The 17851-nt window shown below is 38.1% G+C and overlaps 1 protein-coding gene and 1 pseudogene across 2 annotated transcripts in view; both read left to right on the top strand.

Annotated features, from left to right (window-relative positions):
- Positions 1-9488, top strand: part of Uprt (uracil phosphoribosyltransferase homolog) — a 35735-nt gene extending 26247 nt beyond the window's left edge. For both annotated transcript variants that reach the window (XM_048417672.3, XM_048417671.3), the window contains one exon: positions 3217-9488. In XM_048417672.3, the coding sequence (XP_048273629.1) occupies positions 3217-3323 (107 nt within the window). In that variant the 3' untranslated portion in view covers positions 3324-9488. The remainder of the gene's footprint in view (positions 1-3216) is intronic.
- On the top strand, positions 7700-11139 carry LOC146889154 (large ribosomal subunit protein uL16-like; annotated as a pseudogene).
- Positions 11140-17851: the final 6712 nt, after the last annotated feature.

Genomic DNA, 17851 nt, shown 5'->3' with positions numbered 1-17851 from the left:
AAGTGTGTAAACGATGGCTGGGAATGGTGACACATGGTTGTAATCCCAGCACTTGGGAGGCAGAGACAAGAGAATCAGTGCAAGTTCAAGGCCAGCCCACCCTACATAGAAAACCTAGCTATATAGCAAGACTGTCTCAAAAACAACAACAAAAAGGAATTATATATACTTGACTGATAAGGAAAAGGGTATATAAGTAATATCTCCTTAGAGGTTTATTACATACCTTGCAAATGTTTGTTATTGGTTGTTTTAATCTTCTTACCCTTTTCACTTTTTGGAGGGTCCACCACCCAACTCCCAAATTAATCACACATAGAGTCTTATTCTTTCTTTTAAATGCCCGGCCTTAGCTTGGCTTGTTTCTAGCCAGATTTTCTTAATTTTTTTATTTTAATTAATTATTTTTTTAAAAACGATCTTTTCTCATTTTATATACCTATTCCATTTCCCACTCCCCTCCTCCCATCCACTCCTCAGAGAGGGTAAGGCTTCTCATGGGGAGTCAACAAAGTCTGACATATCATTTTGAGGCAGAACCAAGCCCCCCATATTTAGGTTGAGCAAGGTATCCCTCCAAAAAGAATGGGCTCCAAAAAGCCAATTCAAGCACTAGGGATAAATCCTGGTCCCACTGCCAGTGGCCCCACAAACTGCCCCCCAGCCACACACATTCAGAGAACCTAGTTCGATCCTATGCAGGTTTCCCCACTATCAGTCCAGAGTCAGTGAGCTCCCACTAGCTCAGGTCAGCTGTTTCTGTGGTTTCCCCATTGTGTTCTTGACCTCTTTGCTCATATTGTCACTCCTCCCTCTTCAAATGAACTCTGGGGGCTTGGCTCAGAGCTTTGTGGATCTCTGCATCTGCTTCCATCAGTTGCTATATGAAGTTTCTATGATGACAATTAGAGCAGTCATCAATCTGATTACAGGGGAAGGCTAGTTCAGGTACCCTCTCCACTATTGCTTGGGGTCTTAAGCTGAGGTCATCCTTGTGGATTCCTGGGAATTTCAATGGTGCCAGGTATCACAGTAGCCCCATAATGGCTCCCTCAGCCAAGATATCTCCCATTCCCAGGGGGATCTATGCATATCTCTCTTCAGTTTCTCCTTGTTACCTAGCTTCTCTGGAGTCGTAGACTATATAGCCAGATTTGTTTTTAGCTTAAATTATACCATCTATCTTTTCCCTCTGGGCTTTTATTTTTCTTATTTCTGTATACCTTTCTTTGCTTCTTTCTCCATGATTTGCTGTGTAGCTGGGTGGCTGGTCCCTGATGTCCTCCTCTCCTTGTTCTATCTTGCTCCTTCTTACCCCCATCCAGATTTCTCCTCCTATCTATTCTCTCAACCTGCCAGCCCCACCTATCCTTTCTCATGCCTTGCTATTGGCCATTCAGCTCTTTATTAAACCAATCTGTTATTTTAGATGGGCAAAGAATCACAGCTTCACAAAGTTAAACAAATGCAACATAAAAGAATGCAACACATCATTGCATCATTAAATAAATGTTCCATGGCATGAATAAATGCAACATATCTTAAAATAATATTCCACATCAAAAGTTGCTTTTGAAAAACATTTAGTGATATAAAAATATAGATAGCAAGTGTGAAAAAGCAGCACAAACAGGAGAATTGCATACTGTGAAATGCATCCCTCCTTCAAAGTCTCGAGGGCCTTTTTGGAGGGGTGGGAAGATCTTAAGAGCCAGAAGTAGTGGATGACTTTAGGGAAACAGTGTTTTGCAGACAGAACAGTTCCATATATGAACTCCCAGAGGATGTGTGACAGTGTGCCTAAGACCCATGCAGGCTCAAGCCAGATAAAATCCTAACATGGAGGTCGGGAAGGTGGACATGGAGTCCTACCATTAGCTGAGGCGCTACTGGCCTTTGATAGGAGAGGGAGAGTCAGGTTTTTTTGTTTTTTTTTTTTTAAATGGTTTGACCCCTGCTAGGTTGACATACCAGAGTTGGGCAAAACAGTCTGGGCTTGATGGTTGAAGGTGAGGAGAGGAAAAGAGAGAAGGCAAACACACACAGAGTTGGGTGGATAGGTAGTGGGGACGAAGTATGAATAAGATCAAAATATATTGTATGAAATTCTCAAAGAATTAATAGAAATATACAGATATACTGTGAAATGTTACCAGTAAGTTTAGAGATGACCAATACAAATTATAACACTAACTACTAAAAGTAGACTTGAGCATAAAACCAAATAAATTTGGCCTCAACATGAGTGACTAGGAAGGTATGCAATACTATTTCAGTTTTGGTTTCAAATTGCACCACACAGTACTAATAGTGGTTGTTTTCGGGTTTAATTCTGAATGACTTTCACTTTTAAGCTTTTGGGGTTTTGGACATTTTCTAAATGTTTTACTCACAGGTTAGGCTGTTCTCTCATTTCCAAGTAGCCTAGGTTTTAGGCAAACCTCAAGAAGCCACAGCATGTGTGTTAAAAGGCTATTCTCAGTAGGCTATTGTGTACTAATTGTGCTCTATTGGATTACTTTGTTCTTTTGTAACCTAAATGTACCTGTAATTCAAATACCAGTGGGGACAAAGGGTGATTTGCTTGATTGTCCATTGTATGTAGCACTGGTACATTGAAAACATTAAGATAATCCCATAATTATCCACCTCTGGCAAAAGAAAAATAATCTCTTTAGTTGTAGTTGTATTAATTGGAACAGTGTATCACTCTTTGGCATTAAAACTGAAAAATCCACATTGTGTAGCAGCTTTTACTGTGGTGCTTTGGTTTGGTGTCCCAGCTAGTCTAAATTCCCTGCCCAACCCCTCACCTAAAGCTCAAATCCTTCTTTCTAAACAGTTAGCATTCTCTGACACACCAAACACGCCTTCGCACTTATTTCCTGGGGTTTCCGTTGGAAAACTTTCATTTCATGGGATTATCCTTTTAGGGAGTGCCATATTACTTGATTCTAGCCAAAGCTGGTATGACTGAATAATTTGATTTTCAGACCATATTATTGAGTGGGCCGGAGCATGGTCTGAACTATTAACAAAACTTTTCACATAGCGGATGTTGTATAAAGAGATTAAGCATGCCTAATTCAGTATCCAAAGATGATTGTTCCCTGTTTTCTGTCAGTATTAAGTCTGGAGACAATGATTATACAATTCCTGAATTTTAACTAGTGTTACCCAAAATCTTGCAGTAATAACTATTTTTATATTTTGAAGGTGCCAAATCAATCATTCAAGAATTTCCAGAGATCACAATTTTAACTACTGAAGTTCATCCTGTTGCACCTACACATTTTGGACAGAAATACTTTGGAACAGACTAAGTTGTTAAAGGAAGATGAAGTGTTTTGCATAATATTATGGTTGTAAATGGATTTCATATTTGTTTTTATTAATTTGTTTGAGAAATAATGGAGAAAATACATTAGGAATGCATTTTAACATTGGAAGTAGGTGTAGCAACAAGAAATATTGGAAGCTTATGTTTGATTTGATCATTTCTTTCCATGTGGTACCAAAATCAACAGTGAAACACACTCATAGTGCTTAGATGGAAATTGTAATCATCTGCTCATGGAACTCACTGAACCCTCACTCAGTGCATGGAAACTGTCAAACTTGTGACCCTCTTGGTTTGGAGGTTGCTTGCAGCTGCAAAGAAACCCAAACCAGAGTTAGTTCTTTGGGCCGCTGCAGTTTACATTTGCTTTACTGTGCTCTTAGCTCTAGGGTGTTTTTCTGTATGTGGCTGTTGTTGCCCTCCGTACTCTAGACTTCCTTGTATATGCACAGGTATCTTGGAGAAGAGAGAGCAAGAATATATACTGGAATTTTATATTGCCGTTAATGCCCTCGCTTACTTTTCAGATCCACGATGTCTGGTTAACTCTTAAACTGTTGTGTTCCTTATAGATCATTTCCCAAACTGGGGGTTGAGGGAAGGTGCTTGCCAAACTGTAATACAGTGAAAACGTTGGCAGGGCCTTTACAGTTTTTGGATCTGTAACATGGATGAATCTACAGGGACTGAACCATGGATGCCTGATGCTGATAAGAGAGAGCTAAATCAGTCCTGCACAGGGAATTGGGGTTTTTTTTTCCTAAGGTGTGTGGGAAAGTGGAGGCTTTGCTGCATTTTGTGGCCAATAAGTAAATCAGCACGGTTCTTTTTAATTTAGTTGCTTCTACTAGTTGTTTTCGGTTTGGAGCCTAGTTATTTTGCATGTTTTACAGCTATAGCTATATTAGAGTAGAGGGGAAAAAACTAATGTTCTTTAAAAATATATGAGGTTTGCATGTGCTCATATTTAAGCTTCTGAAAGGGAGAGAAACAATATTAAACTCAATCTTTGCACTTTTGAAATGTGCTTATTAAAAAAAACCTTGATCCCATTTTACGTTGATGTTAAAACTTGTGACTGTAGCGACTAGGTGATTACTTGCTTAATTACACGCTCATGGCCCCACAGACAGCTGTTGTGGGGTTCTGTTCAAAAGCATACGATTGAGCAGAAGGTAGATTTTTCGAGAGAGCTAAAGCGGAAAAAAAAATCAGTGAGGGTCAGGGGAGGAAACACCGTTGAGTAGATTGACTGGATTTTACCCTGTGATTCTAGACTACTAGGGTTCACTGTACTTTTACTTTTGTTGTTGTCGTTGTTTGTTTGAGTCAGGGTTTCTCTCTGGTAGCCCTGGCTGTCCTGGAACTTGCGCTGTAGACCAGGCTGGCCTTGAACTCAGAGGCCTGCTTCAGGCTCCAGAGTGCTGGGATTAAAGGTGTGCATCACCATGCCCAGCTACTTTAGTTTTGAAAACTATCATGTAATAAGATTAAAATTCATCTAACAGTTCTTCCATGGCAGAATGTTGCCTTCAAGTTCTTACTGATTTTTTTTTAAAGACAAGTCTCACCATATAGCCCTGGCTGGCCTGGGATTTTCTGTGTAGACCAGGCTGGCCTGGAACTCAGAGATCCTCCTGCCTGTTAAGTGCTGGTATTAAAGGTGTTCACCACCTTTCCCAGCTGCCAGTTTTATTTATGTTTGTTAGTTAGGTGTCCCAGGAATGATGTGGGTAGAAAATTCAGATAGGTCAGATCTGTTGACATTATTCTTGCATTGAATCAGTTGGAAAGAAGATGCTGGATGTGGAAGAGCATTCCTGTAACCCCAGCATTGAGGAAGTTGAGGTAGGAGGATTTTGTGTTTGAGGGTAGTTTAAGTAACTGAGCCAGATTTTAATCTCAATTTTTTTTTTTTGCCTGCCAACCTGAGAATTGCTGCAACTGAATTGAATTGGTGCTTCTTTGGGCTGCAGTATTTTGTTTGAAGTGCTTTCCAGAACTTGAGATAATTTTGTGTCCAACTTTAGGCATGAAACCATATTTCAAGCAAATTCTTCTTTGTTTTGAAAGATGATCGTCTGTAGCCCAGGCTGACTTTGAACTTTCTGTGTAGTCAACTCTGACCTTGCCTCATTGCCTCTATTGAGTTCTGGGATGAAAGGCTTACAGCCAGCATGCCCATCTTAAACAAATTCTTTTTATATCATTAACCATTTAGATCCAAATGTCTGTTGTTTTTCAGCAATGAACATGATTAAAAGTTAACTACATTTGATTCCCATGTGGGAAGCCTAGTATAAACAGTAGGAATTATTCAATAAGGTCATATTCCCTACTGATGCTTGTACCCTACACTCCTGTAGATACAACAGTGGTCTCTGAATTTTGGAATGTTTTAGCAAACAAACTCTTACTTGCAGGGTTAATCACTTGCAGGACTCTATTTTCTAAAGTCAACATAAGATTAACAGACTACTGAAAGTAAGATTGACTTTAGTGACATGAACTTCAGAGCAGTATAAATTGTGTAGATTCTTTATTAAAGAATGAAGACTAGAGCAAAACCGACATGCAAATAACACATAGCAGTAATTCTCAAGGTATGACATGCATCATAATTGCTTAGAGGGCTACAGATTGCTGAACCCCATTCCTACAGTTTCTGATTCAATGTCTTGATTTCCAACATTTCTCCTTTTTATAATATAAGCATTTAATGACGTAAAACGCCCTATAAAGATTTAGCTGGGTTTTTTTTTTATATGTTTTCATTTTCATTCAGGTAAAAATATCTTCTCATTTTCTTTTTATTTCTCCAACCCAGGGTTATTTAAAATCATCAACAAATTGCAAATATTCATGCAATTTTTCCATATTTTTCTTTGATACTATTTTCTAATTTATTTCCATTTTGGTGAGAGAATATAACTGTTATGTTTGAATCCTTTTAACTTATGAGGGTTTTTGACATAGGATCTTGTCCATAAATTATTGTTATTTGGTAAGTCTCCAATGCTTTCTTGGAATGCATGCATATCCTGTATTGTTTACTATGAATGTCAGGTTATGTTCATTGATAAAGCTGTTCAAGTTTTCTACTCCTTCACTGATTTTTTCTGTCTACTTGTTCTATTGATTATTAGAAGGATATTGAAAGCTCAGATTAAAGCGTTGTATTCATTTTTTTCTTTCAGTTCTGTGAAGGTTTTGCTTTGTGTATTTAGAGTACTCTTGCTAGGTGCAGACTGTTAGAATTGCAGTGGTCTCTTGATAATATGAACCTTTGCCATTCAGAAATGTTCTGTTTTGTACCTGTTAATACTCTTTGTGCTGAAATCTGTTTTAGCTGATGGTACTAACAATTCCAGCTTTCTTTGGACTAGCTTTACTTTTAACATGTTTGTATTTTATCTGAATTTCTTATAGGCAGCTTTAGGGCTGTGTCTTGCTTTTTAAAACATACAATTTGACAGTGTCTGCCTTTTGTTGCAGTGTTTAGATAATTTTCATGTCATGTAATTATTGGCCTGATTGGTTTTAGATATCCTTCTTGCTCTTTGCCTTCTATTTGTTCTTTATTTACTTTTTCCTCATTTTCACCTTCTTTTGGATTGAGTATTATTCGTGATTCTACTTTGTCTTGATGACATGTGTGTCAACTCTTTCCACTAAGTCTACCCTCCAGGACATCGACCCAGTCCCTTCCCCTCTTTTTGAGGAATAGTCTCTCTGTTATGCAGCTCTAGCTGTCCTGAAATTTACTGTGCAGACCAGGCTGTCCTCCAACTTAGAGTGCTGGGACTAAAGGCATGTACCACCATACTTGGCCAGCCCAGTCTCCCTTAAAGGAAGACTGTTTTGTATTTTTCTGAGCATTTACATTTAATATAGCAGTTATATAGCAGATAAGTTATAGAAATAATAACATGAGTATATCCAACATTTGGAGGATTTCATGTAAAATATAAATAAACTTGAAGCGGCTAATCCATCCTATAAAGCCATTATATACACCTCCATATTTTTATATTAATATGATTGTTTTCCCTTTGTCTTATTTGAACCTTATGATAAGCCTATATTAAACTGCTTATCATTTGTTAACTACATCTAGTTTCTCCTCATGTCAGTTATTTTCCATTGATATCACGTCTTAAAGAAACTTAAATTGTTCGATACATATAATTATCCATGCATTCTGTGACCTGTTTAATGTACTTGAATTTCACCAGCAATGCTCACCTTCTACCATATCACACAGAAGTTGTTTTATCCCACAGGTCACTGAAATACCATTATACTTTCCCCCAAATAATTGGCTCTTAACCATGTGCCAGATGTTCTTAGGGAAAGGCGATGTCGCAATTCAGCTGGATTTATGTCCAGGTTCCAAGTCAGTATATTAGTGTATTTGTGCTATTGTAACAAAATACCAGACTGAATGGTTTTAACAACAGAAATAGTTTTGGAGGCAGGTCACATGTCCACAATCAAAGTGTTGATATGTTTGTGTACTATTCAGAAGTCTCTCTTTGACTTGACTTTCCATGGTCTTCCACCTGTATGTATATCCTTGGTTTTCCTTTGTGTGTTCAGATTTTCTCTTCATATGATCATAGTCAGATTGTATTAGGGCCTATTTAATGGCCTTGTTTTAACCAAATCACTTCCTTAAAAGCTCTAGCTCCAATATAGTCACAGTGTAAGGTATTGGGGATTAGAGCTTCAATATGGATGGAGGTAGCACATAACTATAGTGACAAAACTAATCATCTTCTTCCAGTCCACAGGCTTTTGCTGAGACTGTTTCCGTGTGTGTTATGTGGCAGGGCCTGGTTTTTTCTTTGTTATTATTACTTTTTTTGAGATACCATTTCACTATATAGCCCTGGCTAGCCTGGTGCTTACTATGCAGACCAGGCTAGCCTCAAACTCACAGAGATCCACCTGCTTCTGCCTCCGATGTGGTGAGATTAAAGGTGTGCGCTGTCACTTCTGGCAGGGCAGGGTTCTTATGGCAAATCTAAGGGTGTAATTTAGAATTATTTTTACTTCTGCTGTGAAATCAGGTGCAACTTCCTTTGCTCCATTCTTGGGGTGAGAACAAGCAAGTGCATATTAATATAAGTTGCTTTGATCTTCAGAGAACTCGTAAGTTTGGAGGCTTATAGGAATTCCACAAGTGTTGATATTTCATTGCCTATCATGAAGGGCTATTGATTCATATCTGGGTCAGGCTCCAACTGTTTTAAATTGTTCTAAAGACCCTATTTGTTCGTGATACAAGCCTTTACCCAGCTGTGAGTCCTAACACTGTTCAGCTTGATTCAAGGAATCTGCCTGGCCCAGGTTGCTAAACCCTTACTATCTTTCCAGGCAGATTCCTTTCCTTTTCCTGTCTTCTGGAAGAGTGACTCTTTGGCTCTTCTAATCCACTTGACTCACTATTCTCTTGTGAATGCCATTCTTTAAAAGGAAACTCACATTGCTTCAGCAGTCACACTACTGAGTATGTAAGCAGAGAGAATGAATTTATCAGGCTGCAGAGACATTTGCACTCCCATGTTCATTGCAGCAGTATTCTCAATAACTAACCAATAGGAACAGCCAAAGTGTATGTCAGTGATGAATGTATCAATTAAGTATAGTACATTTGTACAATGAGATGCTATTCAGCCATGCAGAGGAATGATTTTGTGACAAAATTGGATGGAACTAGAGATTATGTTAAGTGAATGAAACTGAAGCTGTATGACTTCTACTATGTGGGATCTGGTGACAAATGATCTTGTGCAGGTTGACAGTAGAGTGCTTGTTACCAAAGTTTCGGGAGGGATGGCTGAATGAGGAAAGGTGGAACAAGGGTCGCTAAGTTATTGTTACTTAGATAGAAGAAAGTTCTGCTGTGCTATTACATAGTAAGGGTGTCTGTAGGTCATCGTTAATGTACTATACATAAAAAATTAGAAAATATTTTGTTAAGTTTTTAATATGAAGAAGTAATAATGAGGAAAAAGATGAACATGATTTAAATTTATATAATGTGTACATGTACTGAAATATCATGGTATCCCATTAATATGTACAAATTTTGTTTTTATGAATCACTTAAAATAAATTTAAATAAAGGAAAAATGATAACGCATGTTGTCTTTCTTTTTTTAAGAAAAGGTCTTACTCCGGAGCTCAGGCTATCCTTGCATCACTACACAGGTTAGGGTGACCTCAAACTTACAACAGTCCTTCTACCGAGCCTTCCTGGCTGTTTGATGCCTAAGCTGGTACCTGTTACTCATATAGCTCTCTTCTGTCCTGTGGACCAGTGTCTAATCCACCAGGCATGTTGTTGCCATTGTAATTGCCTTAGCACAATTAGAAAACATGTTTTGTACCCACAGATATTGCATCTCCCTACTAAGATTATGTGGATAGTAGTCATTCTTGGAAATAATTTATTCTCAGATAAAGAAAATAAGACATTTGCACAATGGACTATTACTCAGATGTTAAAAACAATCACATCATGACATTCTCGGGCAAATGAGTGGAACTAGGAAAAAAGGATCCTGAGTGAGGTAACCTAGACCCAGAAAGACAAACATTTACTCACTCATAAGTGGATATTAGCTGTAAAGTAAGGGATAACTAACCATACTACAACCCACAGCCCCAGAGAGGCTAGATTAGTGACTACCCAAGTTGTTATCAGAGAGCCTTCATCCAGTAACTGATGAAAACAGATGCAGAGACTCACAGCCAAACGTTGGACTGAACTTAGGGAATCCTGCTGAAGAGAGGGAGGAAGGATTCTATCAGTCAGGCCAGGAAATCTACAAAGGACCCATGTAGACCATCTACATATGTGTGATAGTTGTGTAGCTTGGTCTACCTGTGGGACTCCTAGCAGTGGAATCAGGAGCTGTCCCTAACGCCTTGGCTGACTTTTGGGAACCTAGTCCTCCTTCTGGGTTGCCTTGCCCAATCTTAATAAAAGGGGGGGAGTTTAGTCCTACATCAGTTTGATATGCCATGCTTTGTTGATACCCATAGGAGGTCTGCCCCTTTCTGAACAGAAATAGAGGAGTGGATTGAGAGGGGAGGTAGGAGGAAGGGATGGGAGGAGAGAGGGAGGGGAAATTTTGGTCAGGATGTAAAAACAAATGAATAAATTTAACTAGTAAAAAAAGAAACACAAAAAGAAAAATAATTTAGATCCTTTTGTCATTATATGCCATAGCCATCCAGCCTGGTATTACTTGTATTTTAAGAACTATACTTAAAGACTCACTTCTGCCAGGGCATCAGACTTAGGACAGAAGGCACAAGTTAATGAATTCCCACTTTGTGTTCACGTGGTGTCAAATAAATGTGAGGAACTCTCCTCTAAAGCCACTTGTACTTATGCTAACAAATAAATGGAAAAGAGTTATGGCAAGGATGGCTTTCATATCTAAGTGATGCTCCACCCTTTACATGTCATTTGCACCAACAAGATGTCCTGTGCTGAGCTTAACAGGCTCCACATAGGTATGTGTATGCCTTTTGGAAGCTCCAGGACTCATTGGCAAGGTCATTTTGTCTATCCACACCAAGCCACAGATTAAAGAACCTGGGATCAACACTATGTGTAGAGTCAATTCAAGCTCCCTGGCCACCAGAAGATCCACATCTCAAAGATGTGGGGCTTCACCAAGTTTAATGCAGATGGATGAAAAGACATAGTAGCTGAGAAGTGGCTCACTCCTAATGGCTGTGTGGTCAAATATATCCTCAATTGCAGCACTCTGGACAGGTAGCCAGTCTTGCAATCCTGAGGTCTAAATCTTACATCTAATCAAAAACAAAAAGAAATAATTTATTCTGCTTAAGCTATAGAGACTCCTGCCTAACCTTTCTTGTCTCAAGATAGTCATTTCCTATGGAATTTGAGCTTAGCAATAATACCTTCTGCTTTAGTCCCTTCATGAACACATTGTTTCTATCTTTTTAAAGATTCACTATATTTTTAATTATGTATATGTGTGCCTTTTTGTGTGGGTGTGTGCTCATGAGTGTGTGACCACAGAGTTCAGAAGAAAGCTTCAAATCTTCTGGAGCTGAAGAGAGGCAGATGTGAGCAATGTTGTCTTAGGAACTGGTCTTAGGTCTCCTTCAAGAACAGTACGTGCTTGTATTCACTGAGCCATCTCTTTAGCCTCCAACTCTATTTTAGTAACTTTAAATCTGCAGAAACAAGGGTAATTTGTATATATACACAGAACACTTTGACATCACAGGCAATGACTATATTCATAATAGCTAACGATCTTTTTAGTGGTGATCAAAGTCGACAGTTATTCAGCTGTTAGTCTGTCCGTTGTATATTGCATAGTTTGATGACCAGACAGGAAGTAATTTTCTGGAAGTTCATTCTCAAATGATAACCTCTGTAGTAGATGTAACTTGAAAAAAAGCCTTCGGAGGTGCCTGTTACCAAGCCTAGGGCCTAATGACATGGTATAGGATCTACCAACCTATAGGTCAACCCCTGTAACCTGTTTTTTAAGACTAAAACCACACAGGTTTGTTTATAGCTCTCCATCATAGCTGTTATTATTTGAATTGGAAATAATCTTTATAAAGGCAATTTTAAAAATTAACTTATTTCTATAGTTTCCATACAAATAAATACTATATGTTGAGAAAATGTCCCCATCCATGTCCTCATCCCACCTTTGCTCACCTGTTACGTGATATTTTGTTTGTGTTATGACAAAGCTTGCCTGGCGATCAGAGGTTGGAGCTAGCCACTAGTTAACCTTAAAAGCTGAGCACTCATGGCTCATGCCTTTAATCCCAGCACTCAGGAGGTGGAGACAGGAAGTGAAAAAGTGGGGTGTAGACGGGATCTCAGACCTTTTGGACTGAGGAATGAGAAAGGAATAAAGCAACTGGCGGCTGCTCCTCTGCTTTGAATTTTCAGGTTTTACCCCAATATCTGACTCTTGGTTTTTATTGATTAAGATTGATTAGATTTACACTTAACCCAGTTGTAACATGAAGACCGGGCTTGTTGGGATTTCTGTCCCGCCCAGTCCCCCAGCTGTTTAGTCCCAGAGAAAATCACACAGAGGTCTCCATAAGTTATAAAGCTGATTGGCCCATTAGCTCAGGCTTCTTATTAGCTCTTGTAGCTTATATTACCCCATTATTCTTATCTATGTTAGCCACATAGCTCGGTACCTTTCACAACAGGGCAGGTCTTTGGTGGTCTGGACTGGACTGGGAGGAATCAGCTTCCTCCTTCCCAGAATTCTCCTGTTCTCATCACCCCGTCTCTACTTCCTGTCTGGTTGACCCACCTATACTTCCTGCCTGGCTAATCAACGTTTATTTAAAACATGATTTACGGAATACAGACAATTCTCCTATACCACCCAGTCATCCTCCTATTAGTCATTTCCACTTCTATTTTCCTGTCATATATGCTTGATTTTACATGCCTGCATTTTGAATGCTTGTTCCCCAAGTGGAAGTGCTCTTTTGAGGGGCAATGGAAGCCTTAGGAGGTGGAGTCTAGCTAGTGACAACAGGTTGCTGGGGCAGGCCTTTCAAGATTATGTGTAGCCTAGCTTCTAATTGCAGCTGCTTTCTGTTTTTCTGATCTCCTGGGATGTGAGGAATCACTACAACATACTCCCATAACCATGAATTCTGCCATACCTTCTTTATCACAGTGGACTACTGGGGATTGAACCCAGGACCTTGCCATGTAATAGGCTAGTGATTTATCAGTGAGTTGTAGCCTTGGGCCTACAGTTGATATAACCTTAGGAAGGAATGTCACATTCGTTGACTGTGGACTCTCAGTGACAGCAGTAGCAGTCTGAGTCTATCTAGCAAGTGCTTTCCTTTCAGGCCAATACTTATCTTGTAGAGTTGCACAGATAGAGACTCACTGGGAAATCTTAGCCACCAGACAATGGAGCTACATTCTTGGTGAGTCCAAATTTTGTAAGATAGGGTGAAATTATAATTTATCCCATTAAGCCCTTACAAATTGTGGCATAAAAGTTTAATGATATAATTGTGGTAGTTCTTTCTGCATCCCCAAGGGATGAATTGTAAGGCTGCGGTGGATGCCTGCAAACTGGAATAATACCAAACCACGAATTCCATTCCTTTCTATCTCAGTCAAGCACTTGTCATGCTGTGCCCATAGTTTTTGCAGTTTGAGGTGTGACAAATTTCTTTCTCCTTCTTTGCGATTTCATGGGTGGAGATTCATTCTTACCGCGGGTCTTAGCAGCTTCAGAATACTTCATTGTTGTTTTCTTAAAGCACTTTATCACTTTTCTTTGGCATATCCAAAGTGAAAGTATCTCTACTCTAGTACTTAGGGACTATTATTAAGTAAAATAAGTGTTAATCAAAATTGAGCACTATGATACTGGTTATGAAAATAATTACTAGTAACCAAATTAGTGGTTAGTACATGCAGCATGGAAACACTGAACAAAGCAATGATACACTTCTTCGAAAAGCAAAGTAAAATGGCATGAGTTTATCACAATATTTATAACTTCATATTTCTTTTTATTTTAATTTATTTTTAAAATTTAATCTTACATTCCATCCATAGTTCTCCCTCCACCCAACCCCTTCTCCTGCCCCCACCCCACTTCCCCCAGTCCATCTCCCATCCACCTCTCCTAATGGGTAAAGGTTAACTGCAATTTTCAATTTTTTTTCTTATATCTATGTGTGTCATACTGCGATATAGTACTGAGGGTTGAAAACAGTGACCTGTGCATAGTAGGAAAGCTATTTACCATTGACCCATAGCCTAGAACAAATATAAAAGTTTGTGTTATGGACTCTCAATTTTACTTCATTACCCTCTGTTTGTATCATTATGCTAATTTTGATTACTGGGGTTTTGTAATACATCTTGGTATCAGATTACAGTTCTCTTACTTTGCTATTCCCTTTCTTCATTGTCTAACCTTGTAATTCGTTATGAATTCTAGGACTCAGATGAGGCATTGAGATTTTGATAGAGATTCCAATGAAGCCATAGGTCACTTTGGGGAATAGTGACATCTTACTATTAAGTTTTCTAATCTATGGACATGGAGAATCTTCCCACTTACTTGTCTTCTTTGCCTTTTATTTTGATACAATGTTTTGTGATTTCCATGCCATAAGCTTTTATCTCCTTGGTTCAATTTACTTTTAAACATCAAAATTCTTTTATAATATTATAAATAGATTTTTCTTGATTTTCTTTTAATTCATTCATTGCTCTAATGTGTAAAAATGCCAGGATTTTGTGTGTTGACTTCATATTCTGCAATTTTGCTGAATTCATTTAATAATTTTCATTTTAGGATTTTTCCATATACAAGGTCATGTCATCAATGGGCAGGGATAATTTTCCATTCCTTTCCAATTTGGATAGCTTCTTTCTCAAAGTGGCTGGAAGTCCATGCCAATGTTGAATGAAAGTGGTGAAATCAAATATAATTTATTGTTACTGGTATTAGGAAAAATAATTCCATATTCCATCATTGGGTATCATTATAAAATTTACCTCTATCTTAATTAGCATTTGTTTCTATTTTTGGAAAATTATTTCTTTTTATGAGTATTAATGTTTTATGTGCATGTATGTATGTGCACTATGTGCATTCACAGTGATCAGGGAGGCCAGAAGAAGGTGTCAGATCCCCTGGAACTGGAGTTACAGATGGCTATGGGCTGCCATGTCGGTACTGAGAACTGAACCAGATCCTCTGCAAAAGTACCAAGTGCTCTTAACTATTGAGCCATATCTCCAGTCTCTCAGTTAACATTTTTTAAAGTATATTTGGCCAGATATAATCACTCAATTTTTCTTGGTGTGATAAATGGCCAGTCTCTCAGTTAATATTTTTTAAAGTATATTTGGCCCATTATAACCACTTGATTTTTCTTTGCATGATAAATGGGTTTTAACCTTTTATTTTCAAACTCTTTTTATCTTTAAGTCTATATTTTCTATGGAGTTTTAACAATATATAGCTTTTAGTTGGATTGTTTAATCCAGTTGTGCTTAATATTATTATATAGTTGATTTTATACCTATCATTTTATTTGTTATTTTCCATAAATATCATTCTGGTTCATCTGCTCCATTTGTCCACTTTTTAAAAATATATATATTAAGGCAGTGGTTCTCAACCTTCCTAATGCTTTAGTGACCCTTTAGTACAGTTCCTTATGTTGTGAAGACCCCCAGCATAAAAGTATTTTCATTACTACTTCATGTCTGTTAATTTTGCTATTGTTATTAATAATAATGTAAATATCTCTGTTTCTTGATGGTCTTATATGACAACTGTGAAAAAGTCTTTCGACCCCCAAAGTAGTCATGACCCACAGGTTGAGAACATCTGCATTAAGGGAACATTTTCTAATGGTATACTTGAATTACTTCAATTATTTTATATTGCTTTTAGTTTTTTCCTTACTGATTAATATACATGTTCCTTAACAATGATAAATCCATGATCAGTTGAAAATATCATAAATGGAAAATAAATTTAATATATCTAAGTTACCAAACAGCATAACTTAACAACTTAGCACACTGTAGAGTGCTTATGTGGTTAATGGGAACTGTGGTTCATTGCCACTACCCAGCATAGCAAGGTCATATTATATTGCATATTGCTATCCTGGAAAAAGATAAAAATTCAATATTTGGTTTCTACTGAATGCATATCACTTTTTCATCATTGTAAATTCAAAAATTGTAAGTCAGCTCATCAGAAGTTGGGAATCATCCATATATTTCCACTTGTCAGAATCTACTTTATATCCTACTAGATAAGGAGAAAAAACCCAAAATGTTTCCTACTCTCACACACTCCCCACAACACTACTGATATCAGATATGTGGGATTTCTCCTCACACACCAAACAACCAATTTTCCAGGGTGTGAGTGCCAGCTGAGTGTCTGATTTGATTCAATTCTGACCTGTTGTACCTGAAAATAGCATTTGATCCTACAGGTCAAGTGCTTCGTTCTCCATCACTGACCACCATTACCACTTTGCAATGCCAGTTGCAGTCTCTAGACTGTTTTACCCATTTATGATCAGCCAGCTTGAAATTGAGAGCTCCTAAGATCACTTCCTTAGGCTTGATTAAGTTGCCACATAGCTCAGTACTTGAATAAATGCTTGTTTATTGGTTTATTGTAAAGTCAAAGGTGCGGATAACAGCCAGATGGAAGAGATGCATGGAGTCATGTATTTATGAAGTGTACAGCTTCTGTGACCTTTTTCTAGGTCCTCCTTGCTTCAGGAAGCTCACTTGTTGTTCAACAATCTTGAAGTGCTCAGAGTCCTGCCTGTCTGAGGGTTTATGAAGGCTTCAGTACATAGGAATGGCTCATTACATCACTGCCTATTGATGATGATCTCAAGTTTTTTCAATTATAAACTGATTGGCCCAGTATCTCAGGCTCTTCTTATTAACTAATTTTTATAAGTTATATTAGCCCATAGTTCTTGTCTATGTTGACCAGGTGGCTTGGTACCTTTTTCGGTGAAGCAGTCCCATCTTGCTTCCTCGGAGGCTGGGTCAGGACTGCAGACTGAAACTTCCATCTTCCCAGAATTCTCATTGCCCTGCCTATACTTCCTGGCTGGCTACTGGCCAATCAGCATTTATTTAAAATATAAGTGATAGGGAACAGACCATTGTCCTACAATACTTTCCCCACCCTTTTTAAAAGAACTCTCAATCGAATCTCCTTTGTTTAGCTATTCTGCTGACCATTATCCATAACAACTTGTAACCAACATTCTAAACAAAGGCAAACATCCATAATCCAGTTTTTTTTTTGAGAATGTGGGGGTAGTTTTCCAGGCTACTTCCTGCTGATTGGGGGTGTTGATAATCTTATGGGGACCTAAAAAAAAGTTTGAATTTTGGTCAAGTCCTGAATGGAATATTCTGTGAGGCTTGATTGTTTCAGCCAGCAGTTTTGAAACTGTTCTGGATGCAGAACTCAGAGGAAACTCCAACAGAGGTCCTCTGAAATATTGAATCATTTGGACCATCTGCTTCTATTGGAGATTCTTCAGGGGATCTTCCTTGATCAAACCTGATTTTTCTTAACCTGGAGTGAGTCCATAGCCTCTTATTTCCTGTGGAAACAAAAGCAAAATCTCTTCTCCAAAGTAACATACATTTTGACTTCAATTTTGAAGTCAAGGTATTTTCAAAATACTTATCTTGGATTAATTCAGCAGCATTTATAAACAAATATCTTTTAGCAGCTGTTACTCCTTCCTTAGGATTTGAACAATTCAAAGAAAACATAATAACATGCAGTATCCAGATTATCTGTGTGTTTTCCATGTTTTATATGGCTTTATTTTAAACTCTATTTTTCAATTTTTATTTTTGGCTTTTTGAGACAGGGTTTCTTTGTGTATCTTTGGCTGTCCTGGAATTAACTCTGTAGACCAGGTCCT

Source organism: Myodes glareolus, chromosome X, assembly GCF_982192425.1.
Source record: "Myodes glareolus chromosome X, mMyoGla1.1, whole genome shotgun sequence".
Classification (NCBI taxonomy): domain Eukaryota; kingdom Metazoa; phylum Chordata; class Mammalia; order Rodentia; family Cricetidae; genus Myodes; species Myodes glareolus.
This window is presented reverse-complemented; position numbering and strand designations above follow the sequence as displayed.